The 20097-nt window shown below is 54.1% G+C and overlaps 8 protein-coding genes across 8 annotated transcripts; 4 read left to right on the top strand and 4 right to left on the bottom strand.

Moving 5' to 3' along the window:
* The first annotated feature begins 108 nt into the window (after window positions 1-108).
* BO86DRAFT_385428 (aspartate aminotransferase) lies at window positions 109-1965 on the top strand. The gene is made up of 4 exons (XM_025671102.1): window positions 109-617; window positions 667-798; window positions 865-1707; window positions 1757-1965. Exons 1-4 carry the CDS (start codon window positions 291-293, stop codon window positions 1850-1852), a joined length of 1398 nt encoding a protein of 465 aa, XP_025532483.1. The 5' UTR covers window positions 109-290; the 3' UTR covers window positions 1853-1965.
* Window positions 1966-2012: 47 nt separating this feature from the next.
* On the bottom strand, window positions 2013-3345 carry BO86DRAFT_395213 (putative SNARE protein (Ufe1); the record flags this gene model as incomplete). The annotated part of the gene is made up of 2 exons (XM_025673283.1): window positions 2013-3149; window positions 3217-3345. The coding sequence occupies 2 exons, from the start codon at window positions 3343-3345 to the stop codon at window positions 2013-2015; spliced, it is 1266 nt and encodes a 421-aa protein (XP_025532484.1).
* A 738-nt stretch (window positions 3346-4083) lies between these two features.
* Window positions 4084-5235, top strand: BO86DRAFT_395214 (uncharacterized protein; the record flags this gene model as incomplete). The annotated part of the gene is made up of 1 exon (XM_025673284.1): window positions 4084-5235. One exon carries the CDS (start codon window positions 4084-4086, stop codon window positions 5233-5235), a length of 1152 nt encoding a protein of 383 aa, XP_025532485.1.
* Window positions 5236-5995: 760 nt separating this feature from the next.
* BO86DRAFT_395215 (uncharacterized protein) lies at window positions 5996-6295 on the bottom strand (the record flags this gene model as incomplete). Its single annotated transcript, XM_025673285.1, has 1 exon — window positions 5996-6295. The coding sequence occupies one exon, from the start codon at window positions 6293-6295 to the stop codon at window positions 5996-5998; it is 300 nt and encodes a 99-aa protein (XP_025532486.1).
* Window positions 6296-7132: 837 nt separating this feature from the next.
* On the bottom strand, window positions 7133-8450 carry BO86DRAFT_431969 (uncharacterized protein; the record flags this gene model as incomplete). Its single annotated transcript, XM_025675777.1, has 3 exons — window positions 7133-7689; window positions 7770-8248; window positions 8310-8450. The coding sequence occupies 3 exons, from the start codon at window positions 8448-8450 to the stop codon at window positions 7134-7136; spliced, it is 1176 nt and encodes a 391-aa protein (XP_025532487.1).
* A 369-nt stretch (window positions 8451-8819) lies between these two features.
* Window positions 8820-10657, bottom strand: BO86DRAFT_445088 (alpha/beta fold hydrolase). Its single transcript, XM_025676419.1, has 3 exons — window positions 9871-10657; window positions 9417-9770; window positions 8820-9330 (listed from the first exon to the last, which is right to left on the bottom strand). Exons 1-3 carry the CDS (start codon window positions 10246-10248, stop codon window positions 9154-9156), a joined length of 909 nt encoding a protein of 302 aa, XP_025532488.1. The 5' UTR covers window positions 10249-10657; the 3' UTR covers window positions 8820-9153.
* A 3080-nt stretch (window positions 10658-13737) lies between these two features.
* BO86DRAFT_431971 (putative MFS multidrug transporter) lies at window positions 13738-15793 on the top strand (the record flags this gene model as incomplete). The annotated part of the gene is made up of 7 exons (XM_025675778.1): window positions 13738-13881; window positions 13950-14083; window positions 14134-14257; window positions 14322-14510; window positions 14588-14959; window positions 15042-15409; window positions 15489-15793. Coding segments are annotated over 7 exons (1636 nt in total), but the record flags the coding sequence as incomplete, so codon positions are not given.
* A 1235-nt stretch (window positions 15794-17028) lies between these two features.
* BO86DRAFT_302837 (OPT family oligopeptide transporter) lies at window positions 17029-19678 on the top strand (the record flags this gene model as incomplete). Its single annotated transcript, XM_025667547.1, has 6 exons — window positions 17029-17278; window positions 17333-18745; window positions 18798-18963; window positions 19027-19103; window positions 19149-19551; window positions 19606-19678. 6 exons carry the CDS (start codon window positions 17029-17031, stop codon window positions 19676-19678), a joined length of 2382 nt encoding a protein of 793 aa, XP_025532490.1.
* Window positions 19679-20097: the final 419 nt, after the last annotated feature.

Here is a 20097-nt window from a genome sequence, read left to right on the forward strand (position 1 = left end):
TCCTCGGCTGAGCCTCTCCCCTTCACCATCCTATCCCATGCTCTCCGACGGATTTGATGTTTAAATATCGGCGACTGGCCGGCCTCCCCTCCCCTGCTCTGTGTCCAGCTTACTCCGATTGAAGTATTTATTCGCGTGTTTGTTTATGGGCAAATCATCCACATCGGGATTTATCTGTTTCGGTCCAGTCGAATTGCTTGCCGGTGAACGCAAGCAGCAACCAACCAGTCAGAAAACTTCAGGTGGTGTGACCGGTTTGGCCATTCTCTCTGACATACTTCAAAGCTCTCATGGCACCCTCCTCTTCTTCTTCTTCCTCTTCATCCACTTCTTCCTCCTCCATCATCCCCACCTCTACTTCCTCCTTTCAACCCCCGTCAGCTTCCTCCATCCTTTCCACTGCTACCTCTCGTCTCGCCTCCCTATCTTCACACATCATGGGCTCCTCAAGCCCTACCGTCTTCTCTACGGCCAACGTGCCCGCCGCCCCGGAGGATCCCCTCTTCGGTCTCGCTCAGGCCTTCCGCCAAGATCCCTCCGACAAGAAGGTCGATCTCGTTATCGGCGCCTATCGCGATAACAACGCCAAACCGTGGATCCTGCCCGTTGTGAAGAAGGTAAGGTTCTTTTCCCTCTGGGAGTTTGATCCCGGCTAACGAAACCCAGGCCGACGAGCTTGTTCGCAACGACCCCAACCTCAACCATGAATACCTCCCCATCAAGGGGTTGGCCGATTACACCAGCGCGGCGCAGAAGCTCATGATCGGCGCCGACAGCCCCGCCATTCGCGAGAACCGAGTTCGTCTACCCTTAGGTGTACCCGGTACAAACAGCATCCCATACTAACGATAATCCACCCATCAGGTCTGCACATTCCAAACCATCTCCGGCACAGGCGCCGTCCACCTGGGCGCGCTCTTCCTCGCCAAGTTCCACCCCGCGAAGCCCGCCATCTACCTCTCCAACCCCACCTGGGCCAACCACCACCAGATCTTCACGAATGTCGGCCTCTCCCTCGCCAACTATCCCTACTTCTCCGCCAAGACCAAGGGCCTGGACTTCGACGGCATGCTGGGCGCGCTGCGGTCCGCCCCCGCCGGCTCCGTCATCCTCCTGCACGCCTGCGCGCACAACCCCACGGGCGTCGACCTCACCCAGGACCAGTGGAAGGAGGTCGCCGTCGTGATGCGCGACCGCCACCACTTCCCCTTCTTCGACTGCGCCTACCAGGGCTTCGCCTCGGGCGACCTCCGCCGGGACGCCTGGGCGGTGAGCTACTTCATCGAGCAAGGGTTCGAGCTGTGCATCGCGCAGTCCTTCGCCAAGAATTTTGGCCTGTACGGCCAGCGCACGGGGGCCTTCCACTTCGTGTCCGCGCCCGGCGCCGAGGCCGCGGCCAACAACAGTAACATCGCCTCCCAGCTGGCCATCCTCCAGCGGTCGGAGATCTCCAACCCTCCGGCGTACGGCGCGCGCATCGCGAGCCGGGTGCTGAACGACGAGACGCTGTTCGCCGAGTGGGAGGAGGACCTGCGGACGATGAGCGGACGCATCGCGGAGATGCGCAAGGGACTGCGGGAGAGGCTCGAGGCCAAGGGCACGCCAGGCTCGTGGCAGCACATCACAGATCAGATCGGCATGTTCAGCTTCACGGGGTTGACGGAGAGCCAAGTGAAGATCCTGCGCGACAAGTGGCATGTTTACATGGTAAGCTTTTCGGGTCGGTTTCGGTGGCTACATACTAACAACGGGACAGACGAAGAACGGCCGCATCTCGATGGCGGGACTGAACACGAATAATCTGGATTACTTTGCCGAGGCGGTGGATAGCGTGGTGCGGGAGACGTCATAAGCGGGTTGTCTTTTTTCGTTGAATCATAAACCAAGCATACAGAACATACAGACATAAACCATTGAGGGGTTATCATAATGCCAATGCGCAAAGAAGCCAAAAACGAGAATGGGTTGTTGTACACTATTGTACAGTTTGCCTTCCACCCTTGCCAGAAAGTCTAGAAGACCAGATCCCATACCACCAACCACGTACACAGTCCGACGGTGCCCCAAAACACCGCCTGCGCGGTACTCCGCCGCTCGCTCGCGCGCTTGAGCTCCTTGTTTCCTTGCCCGATGTTGGAATGCGTGTTGCTCGCGTCCGTGACCAGTTGGCCGATGTATTCCTCCTGCGTGGACAGATGGGCGACGAGGGTCTGCTGGAGGGAGGAGATCTCCAGGAGAGATTTCTCGGCGGTTCTGCGACACACACCCACAATCACACACATTAGCTCAGCCTTCCACTCGACACATATCCCACCCGCGAGAAGCTCCACGAGGGCAAAAGGAAGGGGGAAGACAACATACCGGACCTTACTCAACGTATCCTCATAGTACTTGACCATGGCATCATTCTCCTCGGCAAAGAGCAGCAACTGCTCCGGTGAGAGCTGCGCCTCGATGGCGTGCAGTTCGGTCTCTTCCAACCGCTGGCCCTGCGTTTCCCCGGGCGGCAGCATCATCTCGCCGTGCCCCAGCCCCCGTTGCTCTCCCCGCACCCCCTCCTCTTTCCCCACCTGCTGCTGCTGCTGCTGCTGCTGTAACTGCTGCTGCTGCGACAGATAAAGCACACTCCTCTCCCGCTCCCGCACCCTCTCCAACCTCTTCTCCACCATCCCGCGCTGCACCGCCACAACCGCCTCCAACTTCCGCTGCAGGAACCACAGCACCGCCGCGCGGAGCTGCTTCGTGTTCTCCTCCGCCGCTTCCTCGGCGCGTTGCTCAGGCGTCGCCGCGTGTACGCCGGGGGCATCGCCGCCAGCCGCCCACCGGCCCAGGATCCCCATGCGACTCCCGTATTTTTTCCGGAGGAGCTGCGCCCGCGTCTCGTGGCGCAGGGTCTCGGCGGAGGCGAGCGTGGAGATGGAGGTGGAGAGTTGGCGGAGGAGGTGGGAGGTTGAGGTGTCGATTTCGGTGCGGTCGGTGTCTGTTAGATCTTTGGTGGGGTGGGTGGGGAGGTTACCGGTGGGTGAGGGGGTCGAGGGGCTGGTTTGTTTGGGTTTGTTGGTGTTGTGGTTGTGGTTGTGGTTGGTGATGGAGAGGTAGGATGGGCGGATGCGGTGGAGGTAGTGGAGGAGGGAGGTTATGTGGTTGTTCTTGCGGGAGATTAGTGGCTGGGTTCGAGGGGGGATTTGGGGTAAACTGGGTGAGGGCGAGACGTACAATCCGGTAGGCTTCTTTGAGGAACTCGTCCGCCGTCTCGGTGGAGAGGTGATGATGCCCGTTCGAGAGGCGCGGGGCATTGGGTTTGCTTTTTAGGAGCTCGCGCAGGGTTGGGGTTAGGTCTGTCATTTTGGAGGGTGGTGGAGCATGAGAACGGGAACGGTATGGAGCTGCGTGGTGGTGAGCTGAACGGAGGGATGGTGGTGGTGATGATGATGTTGACAGCTTGATGGAGGCGGTGGAACTGGCCGAGGCGGAGGGGAGGGTCCCGTCCCGTGATTGTGTGAATACATTAGTAATGCGTTATGCATGAGCCATGAGCTGATGCATAGTGATGCCTCAGGCGGGCAGTGTACTTACGGAGTACTGTTTACTTCTCTCCTCCGTATAATAGGTCTATGTTGGTGATATGCGAAGCGTCTATCGGCCATGATACTATTATCTGTCTTCAATGTGCTATCCGCCTACCGTGATCCTCAGCCAAAACGATAGTACAAAACATGGACGATCGAGACGGATGACTTCGAAAGGTAATAACCCAGTAGCAAGAATGGGTCTGCCATATCTCACTGTCGGAGATATCATTCTCATTACTTCCATCTCAGAACCCACCATCTGGAGTAAAGAGTTAGCAACCAAACCAAGGATAACACGACAGGATCATTGTCTCGAGACCGAACCGCAAGATAAATCCCTCTAAGCCCAGACCATCATGAAAGACAAGTACGCCCCAGCCGATCTATAAAATGCATCTCGATCACCCAGCAACGCCGTATCGTTCCCAGTCCCAACCCCCTACCCATCTGGCCAGATTCAGGTTGTATAAACACTAAGATACACACCCGTGAGTTCCAACATCTGTACAAAATGGATTACAGCGGGCTGGTAGTCTCTGGCTTCCAGGCCCAAAAGATCCGATACACCGTCTTCGGAGCGCCGGTCCTCGAGCTCTACAACCTGAAAGTCGACTACCCCGACTTCAGCGGCTATGTCATCCCCGACAAGCAGATCGAGCAGGCCTACCAAGCGCTCGAAGAGAACGGACTCGAACGCTGCACACATGGCGTCGACTGCCCAACCATGACGGGCCACGAGCAACCGCCCACCGACATAGCTCACTTCCATTACCCCGGGGAGGTCAAGCGAATTGTGGTGAGTGGCGGTCGCGAATCCAGCACCGCAAGGGATCTCACTGACTCGGCATCAGAATGCTCCGCTTCGAGCGACGACGACGACGACGCCGCCGCCTACCAGCCGAAGCTGACCGTGCGGATCTACCGCAAGAGCGTGTACATGTGGCAGGCGCGCGACCCGCCGCTGCGGCGGCCCCGCGCCGTGCACGTGGACTACGTGCTGAGCGGCGAGGGCGAGAACCGGCTGCAGGACACCGGGCGCAGCGACGTGATCCTGCCCAGCTTCGCCTGCTGGACGGAGACCCTCTTCCTCAACCTCTGCCGCGACCTGATCGGGGGCAGCGTGCTGCAGGAGCTCTGGCTGCGCGAGCTCGAGAAGGTGGCCGTCTCCACGCAGGACAACAGCTACCTGGACATCGAGCCGCCGTTCGGCGACCTCCTCTACAGCATTAAGGAGAACCTCCGCCTGCAACGCGACCCGCTCTCGGTCAAGGCCCGACGTAAGCTTCGGGAGGTCTACGATGAGCTGCGCCGGACCGGGGAGATGCCGAAGACGCAGGGAGCCCTGTACTCGGACCTGAGCCTCGAGCCGCCACAGCTGGAAGTCGGCAGCGAGGACGGCGACGGCGACGGCGACAGGACTCCTACTGCCCGGCAGTCCTATGGTTCGGATGAAGGTTCCGGGGAAACGCTGAAGACTGAAAGTCGATCTAGCGATGGGAGTGAGATCGGGACGCCTACCGGGTCGTCAGACGGCGGAGGCGGGTCCAACGAGGGCAGTCCTGAGGCCAGTTCTAGTGAGGCCGTTTCTAGCAACGCCGGTTCTAGCAACGCCGGGTCTACCGAAGGCGGCTCAAGTCAATCCACCAGCGCTGGTGATGATTGATTAACCTGGGAAGTCTGCTTTCAAGGATGACCGCGCCCCAGGCACATTCCTCGTGTTGGGCGACCGTTGTCTCCGAAGCTGCGTTCTTCTAGATCATTTCTATTGTCAATAATTGACTATATAAGTAACATCAAGTTTTCCTGTATTAGCAAGTATATGTAACCAAGCCCAAAAATAGCTGCTCTACTCAAGCCGGTCTCTGTATCAGTACGCGCAAGCTATGCATGCAATGCAAAGATAGCCTCTGTGGAGGTCAAGGTGCACCTACCACATTGCCAGCCAGAGTCAGTCACTAGGCTCCAACTCCACTCAAAGCCCGCACTTGTGTATGCAACCGCGGTATGATGGATGCAAGGAATGTAGGCTACTAGTAATCTTCCTCGAAGGATGCTTGAATGCGGGGCGGTGGTTGTAGAAGGCTGAAGGAAGAACGATGACCCACCGTTCACCCCTAGCCCGACCCCACTGTACAAACAAGAACCAGCGGGGCTCGCAATTTGGTTCGGCAATTGATAGTGTCTAATCTAGTGCTGACAGTGTCAATATGACTCAAACACATCCACTAACGCCAGTGTACGTTTGACTGGCATGAACTCAAGACTCTCAACCATTTCCTCGATTTAGAGAGTACAAGAACCAAGAATAACATCACAAAAGAAACAATTCATTGCCTAGTAAACCCGACACACTTGACATAAGCCAACCACCACCTATACACCCAGGCACCCCATAAAATTCCAGCACACCCACAACCCCAAACTCAACCCTCAAAACTCAGAAAATTCCTCTCGATCCTCGCCTCCGGCCCCGTAAGGATCATCTCCCACCGCGACCGGCAGCTCGGGCAGGTCGACACCAGACTCACGCGCAGGGCGCGGTCCATCCACCGCCGGAAGCACTCGGTGTGGAAGTCCACGCTGCACCCGGTGCAGTGCCACTTCAGCGGGCTGCCGGGCGCCGGGGGCCCGTGGCAGAGCCCGCAGAAGCCGTCGACCGCGTGGGCGTGGGTGTTGCACCGGACCATGCAGGTGAGGGGGGTGGGATGCGTTGCGTAGGACATTTGTACTGGTGGTAGGTGCTTTGGGGTGGTGGGCTATCTTTTGGGTGGGGGAAAGGGTTCGGGGACTATGGGGGTAACGGTTGGTGACTTGGGGTGCTTAGTCTACAAGGTAGCTGGGGAGGGTTGTCTGCTGGGTTTGAGTGTGCAGGTGTCAGGTATGGGGGGTGAAGGGGAGGAAGGGTTTTATAGGTAGACTCGTCCTCTTCGCCTTTGCAACAATGTAAGCCACGGGAACTTGGATTTGCACATATAAAGGGATTGGGGGTGGGGTTAGAAGGCATGTAATAGAACAAAGTCGGACGGGAATGGCATTCTTTGTTTGACGGCGGGACTCGGCTCAACGGACCTTACAAGGCGTTGGTGACCACGTTCTTTGACAATCTTGTCTTTGTGACGTTGGCACGGGTCTTTCAGCTGAGGCGAGATGTTTCTTTAGCATGAACATTTTTGTTTATGTGAGAAGAGCATGGCTCTGGATCTATTGCAGAAGACACAACCTTTACCGTCGGCTTCTACATCACCTTCTTCGTATCCAATCCTCATTGACAATAGAGCACCAAAAGATTACTCGATGAAGGAAAGCTAAAGCAAAGGTCAGGCACAGGCACTTGCAGCAAGGTAGAGCTTCTCAGTGGAATCCTAGCTCCGCCGAGTCAAGACCGCCTCAGCATTGACACTCAGGAATGCCATGCCAATAATAGACACGTAAGATAAATAAGCTACTATACACTATATACAAACAAACTACCACTCATTTATGCCCAAAATACAGACTACAAACTCCCAAATATGCCCCCCGCTATATAACATGACCCCAAAGAAAACCGAACGAAAGCCCCTACCCATCCTGCCTAAAGTCCTTCTGCACCCGGATCCCATGCAAGGGCAACAGATCGTCCTCCCCGGACGCCACGCTCGTCCGCCCGCGGATCTTCGTGACCGTCTGGCCGCGATCATGCTTCGGCCGCAGCGACACCTCCATCTTCAGCGGGACGCTGTCGATCTCGGACAGCTCGCCCTCGTCGGGGAGGTGGTAGAACGAATGGCGGACGACGGGGCTGGAGGACGTCCCGGCCTCCCCTCCGCCGCCATTGGTTGACAGCGGGATATCCCCGGCGGCGAAGCGACTGCCCAGCTGGGTGGCCTCGGACTTGGAGGAGAGGTGGTTGGCGGAGTGGCCGGTGCTCCGGAAGATGGCGGGCATGACGGCTTGGATGCCCATCGTGCGGGCGGCGAGCTGCAGCGCGGGCCGGATGGTCGGCAGGCAGGCGGAGACGATGCCGGCCGACATCTCGATCGCGGTCCAGCCGACGGTCGGGGCCAGGGTGTAGGAGCTGTCGGCGGCGGTGTAGGAGAAGAGGACGCTGAAGCGGTAGGCCGAGGCAAAGACCACGCTGTTTGTGGTTGTCAGTTTTGGGGGTGGATTCGACGAATTGGATGTCGACAGTGATGCTGAGGAGTAGGAGTGACTTACAAGAACCCGAGGCCAAATGCTATGGTCAAGGCCACCTTCTCGGACAGGCGGAGCTGCAGCTTCCAGACTTGGGGGAGTGGCAGGAAGAGGATCACTAGGTCGGTGGCGATGGTCGAGGTGGCATTGGCGATCCAGGTGCCCACCTGGGAGATGCAGTGGCCGGGGAGACTCGGATACCAGAGTTTCTGCACGGGGACGCAGATGAAGATGAACAGGAAGGTGATGCAGATGACCCAGCAGATCACAAAGGTGCCGATGATGTAGGCCCAGCGTTTGAAGTAGGCGAAGCGGAAGATGCGGTAGTACATCAGCAGAATGCTGAGCTTGGTCCAGACCAGGTTGAAGACGTAGAGGATCTCGGCCACGACCAAAAATTTGGCGATCAGGATGACTTGTCCGGTGGGTAGTTGGTCGGCGTGCACGCCCATGCCTTCGTGGATCATGGCATAGATGAAGCCCACCACGACGAAGTTCCACCCCTACATGGTGTGGTACGTTAGTGTGTTTCGATAGGATCTAAGTGCGCTGCAGAGTATATACCATGGAGAAGATAATCATCCAGTCATCCCACCAGAGTTTCTGCTTACGTTCCAGTCGAGAAACGATACGCAGCACAACACACAGAAAGGCAAGCACCGTCACTGAGGTGGTGGTGGCGGTCGCCCACCGCTGTTCGTCCATCGCCATAACCACTTACGCCTGGGAAGAAAATGGCTGGCCGGGGAAAGCGAGGACCTCGAAGAAACCTCAGGTGGGCAGGCGATCACTATTAATATGGGAGCCGTGCATGGACAAAACCTGTGGTGAAAGACCCACTGCCCGACGCTGCCGACAAACGCTACATTTGAGGATGGGCTCAGGCGAAATTTACTTTGGGGGGGGGGAATCTACGCCGCGTGGTCAACAAGGAACTAGTGTAGCCTCGAACCGAACTATGGGGAGAGAGGAAAAAGCACAGAGAAACAAAATAAACGAACTGCTTGGATTGATGGAGGCATGGAGCTGTCGTTCGCCGCCTGTCAGTGTCAAAAAATTTACATGTTCAGGTTCCACTGTCCTAATTAGGGCTGGACCAGCCAGGCCGGCGGCCAAGGCTTGTTAACATTTTATTCAACCTTCGGCCAAGGATGCGCCGGCTCCAAGTAGTCGAAGCCACTAGAAAGACCCTAACTCGAGGTCGCCCCATCCGATGTGTCAATCCTTTAGCAGATTCGGGTTGTTCTACCCACTTGGCACAGGTTGGCATGCAGTTCGTTCCTGAACTGTTCCAACTTCCAATCCTCTCCTGACACTAACATCGTACTACCCTTCGTAATCTATCTGCGCCCCCTACAGTAGTAGCCTAAGATCCAATTTTTCTCATCTCGCTTTCCCTGCAGCCCGCTCAGGCACCGTAGCGAGCGACCATCTCACGGATCGCCGCGTTAACCTCCCGCGGATGCGTGGCATTCAGGTAATGGGCCCCTCCCTCCACCATCTGCAACTTAGCCTCCTTACTAGCGGAGAACCGCTGGATCTGTTCTGCGGGGACCGTGGTCTTGAAGGGGAAATCCTCCGTCCCCTGAGCCGTACGAATTGTAACACGTTAGCCATCCTGACGCATCTCCCAAATGTAAATTTATCAGATTGTTTGGGGGGGGTACTCACCTGTAGCCAATACACGGGGCACCGCACATCTCTCAGCCGCAGAAGCAGCCCGTCCCGCGTCAACAGGCACATCAAGGCCATGCGCACCTTCTTGCGTCCCTCATCCCCGGTATAAACCTGCTTCAGCGTCTGCACCCAGAAGTCGGTCGTCTCGGGCGTTGCCGAGGCCCCGAAGCCGATCCCCGCGACCATCCCGCACCACACATCGTCGACCACAAAATCCGGGGTGGGAGTCTCGCTCGACCATTTCTCCAGGAACGGGGTCAGCAGGGTGACGGGGTCCCAGCAATCCTTGCTGCGGGAGTCGGCCGATTCGTAGTCCATGGAAGTACCCAAGGGCAGGATGCCAAGGATCTATCAATAGAAAAAAGAAAAGCACGTGAGGTTAGTCAATACGATCGTTAATTTCCCCCCCTCCCCTTCTTGGGGACAATCAGAATGTGAAATAACGAACCCTATCGGGTGCCAACAGGGCCATGCGTGCTACAACCCATCCTCCCTGGCTGGTTCCCAGGGCAAAGGCCTTCTGGATGCCCAATTTTTCCATCACTTGCAGGGCCATGATGGCCGAGTCCCAGTAGGTGAAGTGTTCGGCAGCGGGCGCCAGACAGCGGGTGGCGCCATGGCCAAGCGGCTCGATGGCCAGCAGGTTGGTGGTGCTGGTCAACTCGGCATCCTCGAACTGGGGGCGGTAGAGCGACACCGTCATGCACATCGAATTGATGAGCACGCAGGTCGGCTTGGAAGGGTCGTAGGTGTTGTTGTTGGACAGGGCATAGCCGACTTCGATGCCACCCAAGTGGGGGACCGTGATGGATTGTTGAGCGGCCATGATTATTAGAAGGATGCTATTGATGGAATGATGCAATCTGTGGAAGGGTGTAGATAAGAAAGGGAAAGGTAGGGAAGAATGATGGCAGGAGAGTTTGAAAAAGAGTTAATGCGGAGGATTCTTGGTTAATTAATGTCTCCGCCTTGTGTAACCACGTCTTAATTATCGTGATATATGAGTTTTCTCTTCCCTTGTCTCTGTCTCTCTCAACAAGAATCGCATACACATCCCCTTTTGATCCACAACCACGCCACACAGGTTGCGAATCTGCGACACCATACGTGGGCAACCAACCATTCTCACAGGCAGAGAAAAAAAAAATAAAATCAATGCGTTGGGAGTGTGTGCGGGCAAAAGGAGAACGAGGGAGGACTGGATGGGGCACCTCCGCGGTGATGACAGCCCTGACAAGAACGGGGACCGTCCGACCACGGAGTTGCTTCCCCAATCCGGGCGGCTGGCTCCACCACCACTGGGCAGGGCAACGGGTTCCTGACTCGACCAACGCCGAATCTTTCCTCTCGTATCGTGGCATCTCCTCGTATTTTTGCTTCTGGTGCAATTCACATTATCGGCGGCAACATACGCGTACCGAAACTATTGTTTTGACTTTCTTCGAGGGCATTCGGACATCTACCGAGTAGCACAATTTCTGTTGTGGTCTGTTGTGGGAGAGGCGTCCAGACGGCACGAGCTACTGCCGTCCTGATTGGTCGGAACCACGAATAACGTTCTGACCGCGGTTTGGATCCCCTCGTAAGAGGTTTAGAGTTGATCCTTCAGAATCAGCCGGTGATAGTCACAGAGCAATCGATTCTTCACAAAGGGTTGGCTATTGTCTCTTTCCGAAAAGGGAAGATGGAGAGAGGTCAAGTCCAACCTCATGACGTGGGAGGGAAGAGCGAACCCAAGAGGGAAAAAGATGGGCATGGCCAGACGGGAGCAAAACATGGATCAGCCCCTGTCAGTGTCGGTGTGAATTAAGCTTATTAAAATTGATTAAAAATCCATGCGACCTCCTGGTCTCCATCTACCACATGGCAAGCAGAAAAGGGTTCCAGGCTTACTGCAATAATAGGATGTGATAAGTATCCTATTACTCCTTCGAAGAGTAATGCAGTGAAAGGGCGTCATAATCATCCTTATTCTTGTTTTTCTGACATTGATGGCCGACTCTTGCTCCCGATAGCTCCGAAATTTGTCCGGGTTTCCGGCACGAGAACCGTTGCAATGTTGCCGAGGCAATTCAGATTCATAAAGACTCTTTACAACACTCCATAATTCCGGATCTCTACACAGCAAGTAAATACGACTGACATATATTTCCAAGGGCCGTACACCACAAAACAACTATATTGCACGACATGGCATCCTTCTAGAAGCCCGCCTCGGCGCCAAGGGTAGCTACACTCATACTTACTCAACACGGACAATGCTCGGGAGTTATGCACTGTATGCACATGTGGGAGCCATCTGGTTTGCGCTGGTCTGATTGACATGGCGCAACACCCGCCATTCATACGGCGTCGAACCCACTTCTTCCTTTCCAGAATGGTTTAGCGCTCTCCCTTGCCTTTCGGCTCCGATAGACGATTCCTTCGTCTCTCTCCCTGCATACACATTCCCGACTCTCAGTAGGGCTATCGAAGAGCTAACTGTCGAAGTCAGGGGTAGCGGGAACTTCGTGGCTCACGAGCATCGTGCGCCCACGAACTATTCTAACCCGCTCTCTCCGGTGGTTCCACCCTACGTATGGCCTGTGGGTCCTTTTATGCAGGGCTTGGAGCTCTTGTGACTGGCGAGACCAAAACCATAGGGGTTTGCGTTGTTGCGACCAGCAACGGAGCATGACATCTCTCTTTCTCGGAATAATCGTACAGTTTCGCCGCCCGGTTGAGGTTCGGTGATCATTGGTGGCTCTACCAGGAAAACCCGTGGGGATCATATTGGTACACATGGGCAGTCACAATATGATGAGAATCTCTTGTTGCGACTGGCTGAAGCATTCACATCGAAGCCTAGGAGCGAGCCCATATACAGAACGTCAGCTCTCCATGTACTGAACAATATCCTGGATTGGACATAACAGGTCTGTGAAATATTTGTTCGATAGCTAATGAAGTCCATGCTTCGTACCCGCAATCGCTTCGAAGATGGGACAAATGCGCAAATCACCAGCTGACTACCCAGTTGTCATTATTCAAAGGATCTTCTTGCATAATGAACTGGCTTGTTGCGCTTAATGAAGGTGTTAATCAAAGTGGTTGGGGCACGAGCAATGCTATTTTGTGCTAGAGCAACATCCGCATGGGCGCAGAACGTCATATCAACCTCCTCCTGGAGAAAGTAAAAAGTGCGCTGAGAGGCGGGGAGGGGGGAGGGGGGTGGGAAAGAAAAGCGGTTGACCGCTATACATCATCCTGGGACTATGGACTTTCAGGAAGTTTACTCCACTGCATCACAGGTACTAATTCATTCCGCGCACCAAAGGCACTCTTTCCGCCAAATAAAAGCCCTCGGGTATTCGTCTCGAAGACAGGAATATGCCACAGCCATCGCTCTATTCATAGCCTTCGCTTATCAGAGTCATCATGTGTTGTAAAGCTATATTCAATTCTGCAATCATGTTTCTCGAGTTAGCAGCCTTCCGATCTACACCTGAACTGTTCTTTATACGGCAACAATCCGTCAGTCCAACAACAACATCATCATCTTTATCAACTCTGCTCTCCAGCGCTGAACACTAACTTACACCCCGGAACCGGCTTTCCCTCCCGCAAGCCATGTAACCCCGGAATCAGCCGGGGCAAGCCCCCATCCCCAAACCGCACGAGATGCGGCCCAGTGGCCCCCTCAGCCAGCAACCGCGTTACCCTTTCTAGCCACGCCTGCGCGGAATCCCTGAGTCGCCATGGTTTCAACCGCGGTTGCGCTGCCGTAGATGAGGATGTGTTGTGGTGGTGAGGTTGGTTTGTCGTGAGAAAATGGAGAAGAGGATGGAGGGGAGTCAGCTGCAGGCTCTGATACAGTGAATGACTGGTATTGATCAAGATGACTCCCAGAGTGGCCGCATCTGAAAGCTGAGACGGTCTGAGCTGACTGCCTGCAGGTCAGCCTGAGTCAGAGAGTTGTCCCAGGCTGCAGCCTTGGACGAGGCCGAGCACGGTAAAGATATCATCTTCGCATGTTCAATAAGAAATGTCTAAATATAAGAGCAAAGCAAGACGTGCCCCTCATTTGAGTTTTGGATGTCAAAAGAACCAACATAAGCACTAGAGTTAACCATAACCACACCCCGTGACCCGGCAGTCAGCACTAAATTCTATAAGCGAAAGGACCAATCAGATTCTAATCAGGCAGTAGTGAAAGGATGGTACCTACAATCATCCATCTTCTTTTAAGGTCTTTAAGGTTCCCAGATCCCAATGCTTCTGGTTTCAAGTTTCTGTCCTCGAAGCTCTCTTTGACCCATACTTGCTCACTGTCAACCATGAAAGAACCTAAGCCGGGACCGAGTGTGCAACCTCACATCATTCAGACTGCAGCTGAAGAAGATGCAACAGCACCCAATGGTGACCTTGATGCAACCACACCTTACCTTCACGGGGCTCGATTGCATGTAATTACTGCTACGTGAGTTTGACCTTCCCAAGGTCCTGCTATAATGCGTTATATGTACCGCGCTTACCTGGACTTCAAAGCCTTTGCCTGTGCCTCTTTTTGACAAATCTCGAGATTCCTATCGTGACAACCTCCCTAGTCAGTATAACAACTGAGTTGGGCGGACTGAACAAGATTTCCTGGATTAGCACGGCATACATGCTTGGATATGCCGGTAGGTAGCCACTCCCCAACTGCCTTGCTGATATTAATCAAGCTCACCAGGTGTCCTCGTACTAGCCGCCAAGTTCAGTGATATCTTCGGTCGCAAATCGTGCCTTCTTCTTGGCGTCGGCTTGTTTATAGTCTTTTCCGCAGCCTGTGGTGCTGCTCAGACAATGGAACAATTGTGAGTCCCAACAGTAATCAAGGTGCACGACACTCCGCTGTGGATGCTAACCCTCGTCGATCAGAATTATCTTCCGCGCCTTTCAAGGCCTCGGTGGCGCGGGTAATTATTCTCTCTGCACGATCATTGTCCTAGAGATGGTGCCCCCTGAGAAGTATGCAAAATATACCGGTTTGATCTCTGTGGTATTTGTCTTCTCGCTTCTTCTGGGCCCATTGTTTGGAGGTGCAATCACTCAACACTCCACCTGGCGGTGGGTATTTTTTCTCAAGTAAGGTCTCCCTTATTCTCCTTAGTTCGCTGTCTCTGCCGCTAAACGACACAACACAGTGTCCCCCCGGGCGTTATCGCCGCCGTCCTTCTAATACTGTTTTTACCTAACAACTTTCCCCACCATAACAAGCCACGCGTAAGCGCTGGCCTCGATCTTACAGGGTCATTGCGGAAAAGCTTTCTCAGAGTCGACATTCTCGGAGCTACCCTGCTCCTGGCCGCGACCCTTTTGCTGGTGACTGCTCTGGATGAAGCGAACGAGCAATACGTCTGGCGATCGGCATTCACCATCACGCTACTCGTTGTGTCAGGGACCTTATGGGTAATCTTTGTGGCTTGGGAGCGACGAGTGACACGGAGCACCGGGAGCCGAGAACCTGTATTCCCCTGGCGGTTTTTCCAGAACCGGGTGTGGATCGCAATGCTCCTGTGAGTTATTCACAGTACACTTCCCTGTTTCTCTCGATGAAAAAGCACGGTACTAAGGATCAACTCTTTTGGGGATCTTCAGAAATGCGGTCTTCCTTGGGATGATCTGGTTCGTGACTATGTTCGAACTCCCGCAGCGGTTTGAGATGGTCAATCAACTCTCCCCCCTTCATGCCGCCATCCGGTTCATTCCCTTCACAGTGGCGGCCCCGGTCGGGTCAATTCTGGCCTCAACCGTCGCAAAGATGTTCAAGGTCCCCTTGCTGTATCTGCTTGGTATTGGCTCATTGATGCAAGTGGTAGCCTACGTGCTCCTAGGAACGGTGTCCGGACAACATGGCATCTCGGCCCGTCAATATGGCTACCAGGTCCTTGCTGGGTTTGCATGCGGGATCAACATCCCACTGTTGACATTGATGACGCCGTATGCTACAGAAAAAAGAGACCATGGTAAGTCAATCCGATATTAGCGGGTGAAGCGATCAAAAGCGTTGCTGACAGGGAAATTTTGTCTGTTATCTTTCTCTAGCGGTCGCCATGGGAGCAATTGCGCAGTTGCGAGTGATGGGCGGCTGCATCGGGTTAGCCATCATCACAACTATCCACAATAGCTATCTTCGCTCGCATTTGACCCAGTCTCTGGGGGCAGATGTGACGGAGAAGGTCCTACAATCAACTGGGGTGATCGCGACCCTGCCCGGGGGAACACAGGATCTGATTCGCGGCACTTATGCTGCCAGCTATGACCTGCAGATGAAGGTGCTGGCGGGGCTTGCGGGCGGGCAGGTCCTGGCCACGATGGCGATGTGGCAGCGAAACCCCATTATAGTATAGTTCTCGATTTATCCGGCCCAAGTAGTTGTCTTCGTATGTATGAAGTACACCAATTATATCACTGAAATAACAAATGATTGAGACTATAATGGTAAGCTTCATGACCAGCGGGTCATGCTCTACCTAAGCCATTCGACTATGGGACCAGTTCAGACGGGTAGGGCAAGACGACCAGATATGCAAGCCCCTCATGCACCCTACAAGCCTCTGCATTCCTTGCAGTAGTAGTGCGACTTCCAGCAGCCCATGCAACGAACAATTGGTTCAACAGCTCGGGCTCAAAGTGGGGTGTCCATGAGGAACACACATCTGCTCTATCTAGCTTGTCTTGTTACTAGATTTATTGCCAATTCAGTCGGCTTGGCTCTACCCCATTGGATAGTCTGGACTGGTGAATACCTGTCATATGATTGAAGCCAGAGCAGCAAAGCTGCCACTGCGCACAGATCTCTGTCATTACTGCATACCCCTCGTCAATTGATTTGTGTTTGTGCTTACTCACTATTGTTTATCTTACTACTTCTCTGCTTACTTGTTTTCTACACGATTGGCTTACAGAGAGCGTGCTATATCGAATTTCCAAGATTATTCTTGGTTGTAAGAAACATAAATGAATCTTTTGGCAGTTACCGTTTTCACAGTATGTACAGTACCATGGGGAACATCCCTGGACCCTCCGACCCCAAAATTTGTTCGAGTGACCCGGCAATCTGTTGGAGGGGGCGGTAACTACCGTTCTGATATCCAGTACCCTGGGGTGTCTGTCGCTTGGACCCGACACCCACCGCGCAAGTCCGACGGAGTGCGAGAAAGGATTTCGTTGATGCCCCCACCAAATGGGCGGGGTGTGTCTTATCGCGCCCAATCCGAGACAAGACCACGAACTTCGCAGAAGTCTTTACGTTAGGCCTACTGTAACCGAGCAGGGTCCTTATCAGCTAGAGCCTAGTCCCCTCGGGTAGCGCCACTAAAAATGCTTAGCCGATGCTTAGCCTATGCTTAGCCTCGAGATTGATGCTGCATGCCGCGTTGCGTCGGAGCTAAGTATCGAACGATAACTTAGCGACTAACAATGTATGGTTCGCTTATCAGCTGCAAATTAAATCCGCCGCCACTGGGCTACAAGCCGGTCGGCCGGTTTCAAGGGTGTGAGGGCCCCCTTAGGTCATATAAGTTGGGAACTCCATCCGCCATGGGTGTTGGTGCAAGGACGCACATTCCTCATCCTTGCAATCATGGAGATCAAACAAGCAGACCTCCCGATTGACGAGGGACTGGCTGGCAAGTATGAGGAGAAGTCCGGATACGACCGATCTTCGACGGAGCCCAGGATTCTTGAGAAGGGAGAAACGTTTTCTGTTGACGGGGATCAGGGCTTCGAGAGCGATCAGGTGGTGAGCACTGCGGCGGATCTAGTCACCCAGATCATCAAGGTCGAGGATGATCCGTCCCTCAACCCTTGGAGTTTTCGGATGGTTTTCCTGGGTATGTTTTTGCATTGCCAAAGGCCAGGCGGCGTCTTTGACTAATCTCATACAGGGGCTGGATTGTCTATCTTTGGTGGTGTGCTGCAGGAGATCTTTTACTTCAAGCCGCAGACCATCTACGTCTCCCAGGTTTTCCTGACTGTCATTGCTTATATTCTTGGAGAAGCTATGGCGTATGCCATCCCCCGTCGTGGCATGATCGGACGTCTGTTGAACCCCGGGCCATTCAACGCCAAAGAGCACGCTGCTATTGCCCTGATGTCCTCGGCTGCCACCCAGTCTGCACTGGCCACTGAAGCACTTTCGGCCCAGCAGCTTTTCTACGGTGGCTATCCCAACCATGCCGCCGCTATTTTCATCGTCCTCTCCTCTCAGCTGATCGGATTCGGGATTGCGGGCCTTTTGCGCGATGTGATCGTGCGCCCGACCAAGATGATCTGGCCCATGACGTTGCCCATCACTACTCTTCTCGAGTCCATACACAAGGACAAGCAAGAGGCGAAGGCAAAATTGAAGATCTTCTATATCTTCTTCGGGGCGCTCTTCGTCTGGACGATCATCCCCGAATACATCTTCCCCGTTCTGGAGGGTGTCTCCATCTTCTGCTTGGCCAACCAGCACAGTCTGGTATTCACCAACCTGTTTGGTGGTGCATCCGGAAACGAAGGGCTGGGATTCCTCTCCCTTTGTTTCGACTGGAACTATATAGCATCCCTTGGTTCGCCACTTTGGGTTCCGCTCTACTACCTGACCAACAACCTTATTGGCTACATAGGGTGCATTGTACTCTTCATGGGTGTGTACTATGGTAACATCTGGCGCTCACAGGACTTCCCGTTCCTGTCTCAGCTGCTTTACTATGGTGACTCAAACTCCACAAACTACAATGCCTACAATCAAACCCTCATTCTCAACGCGGACTATACCGTTGATCCTCAAGCCCTGCAAGAGCAAGGTTTGCCCTGGCTGACCGGCACTTACGTTGCTTACCTGATCACATCGAACATGGGCCTGACCGCTACATTGACGCATATGTTGCTATGGAATTTCGACGATATCAAGGTGGGCTGGGCGTGGGCTGCCCCGAGCCAGCTCAAGAAGTGGCTTAAGCCTGAGACATACAAGTTCTGGGCAAACCAGGAGACCCCGGAGGCGCGGTTGCAGCGTCGCGTGAATGACGATTCTTTGGACCCACACTACCGGCTCATGCTGCGCAACTTGTACTATGACACGCCGCTCTGGTGGTGGGGAGCAGTGCTCCTTGGCAGTTTCGCCGTCGGTATGGGCTGTCTGTATGCCATGAAGTCCACGCTCCCCTGGTGGGGGTTCATCATCGCCAACTTGCTCACGCTTCTTTTCATGCTCTTCTTCGGCGCCCAATATGGACTAACCGGGTTCCAGTTCAATGTGCAGCCAATCTGTCAGATGTTGGCGGGTTATATGTTCCCTGGCAAGCCCTTGGCCAGTATGTGTCTCTCCGTGTGTACTCTTACCTTCTGTTGCTAATGTGCTCACAGATCTCTACTTCACTTGCTTTACGTATAACTCTCTCCAGCAGGGACAGGTTCTAGCCAAGGATTTGCGACTTGCGCAGCAAGTTCACTTATCGCCGCGGTGCACCTTCTTCGTGCAAGTGAGCGGATGCATTATTGGAGCCCTATTCAATTATGTGATGATGTTGATGTGCGACCCCGTTCTAGTCTACAATTGCTCTATTTATGTGTGTACTGACCTGCCGTCTTGAAGCATCGTGCAAAATCAATCAGAAATCCTGCTCTCCGAAGACGGTACCAATATCTGGAGCGGTGCCAATGTTCAGATAAGTGCCCTTCTGGCTTCCCGCGCACGAGAATCCCGGCTGATCTCAGTTTACCAGTTCAACAGCCTTGCGATTGCCTGGAGTATGGCCAAGGACATGTTCTCCATCGGCGGTCGGTACCAGTGGGTCACAATCTCCTATCTGGTCGGCTTCGTCGCGCCTGTTCCATTCTGGCTGGCACACCGCTTCTACCCCTCCGGCATCTTCTCCTACCTCAATACCTCTATCATTCTGTGGTACATGGGCTGGCTGTTCGTCGGCATTAATGCCTCCATCCCGGTCTATTTCGCTCTTGGCTTCGGCGCCCAGTTCTGGCTGCGTCGCTACCACCCTCACCTTTTCAACAAGTATAACTACATTGTCTCCGCGGCCCTGGATGGCGGGACGCAGATCTGTGTCTTCATCCTTACTTTTGCGGTATTCGGAGGCAGTGGCACTTCGCACCCTTTCCCGTGAGTGGTCCCGGAGTCTGACTTTGAGTGGCATTGATCGGCTAATTGAGGTAGTACCTGGACCGGCAATCCCGACACGAGTGTTCATAACTTGGACTACTGCATGGTGAACCCGGCGACGCTGTAGATGATTCGAATTCTAGGTGACGACTACCTGGAAAGCTTTTGTACATCAGCATGTCTCCTATGATCAGCAGAGAGGGATGTGATTGGTTAGTTACTGAATAATTTAGCATGTAACGGCTTCCCCTATCTAAGGATAAGAATCCTAAAGACCGTTGGTTCGGAGTTGGGGAGTCAAGGTGCAGGATGACACCTCAGGCATTAATAGAATTGACTTCCCGTGCCCGCAGCCCGCTTTTTTTCCACATTTCCAACTTCCACACACTTCCACACTTCTACTTCCCCTTTTCTTTGCCCAGCAACCAAGCCGCCCTTCAATCTAGATTGGATGCAGTGAAGGCCCAAAACTCCCCGGAATGTAGGGATAAGCTGTGCTGTGCATTGCACCAATTGTGCTTCCAGAACCCGACTTGCAGCCATCTC

Source organism: Aspergillus japonicus, assembly GCF_003184785.1.
Source record: "Aspergillus japonicus CBS 114.51 unplaced genomic scaffold BO86scaffold_3, whole genome shotgun sequence".
Taxonomy (NCBI): Eukaryota; Fungi; Ascomycota; class Eurotiomycetes; order Eurotiales; family Aspergillaceae; genus Aspergillus; species Aspergillus japonicus.

What these genes read in the sequence shown, in the direction of transcription:
- BO86DRAFT_385428 (XM_025671102.1), top strand. Translation starts at nt 291, where the DNA reads ATGGCACCCTCCTCTTCTTCTTCTTCCTCTTCATCCACTTCTTCCTCC. An exon ending in TCCTGCCCGTTGTGAAGAAG is followed by an intron (nt 618 to 666) that starts GTAAGGTTCTTT and finishes AACGAAACCCAG; the next exon opens with GCCGACGAGCTTGTTCGCAA. An exon ending in CCGCCATTCGCGAGAACCGA is followed by an intron (nt 799 to 864) that starts GTTCGTCTACCC and finishes TCCACCCATCAG; the next exon opens with GTCTGCACATTCCAAACCAT.
- BO86DRAFT_445088 (XM_025676419.1), bottom strand. Translation starts at nt 10,248, where the DNA reads ATGGCCGCTCAACAATCCATCACGGTCCCCCACTTGGGTGGCATCGAA. An exon ending in CCCTGTTGGCACCCGATAGG is followed by an intron (nt 9,771 to 9,870) that starts GTTCGTTATTTC and finishes TTCTATTGATAG; the next exon opens with ATCCTTGGCATCCTGCCCTT. An exon ending in GCCCCGTGTATTGGCTACAG is followed by an intron (nt 9,331 to 9,416) that starts GTGAGTACCCCC and finishes CGTACGGCTCAG; the next exon opens with GGGACGGAGGATTTCCCCTT.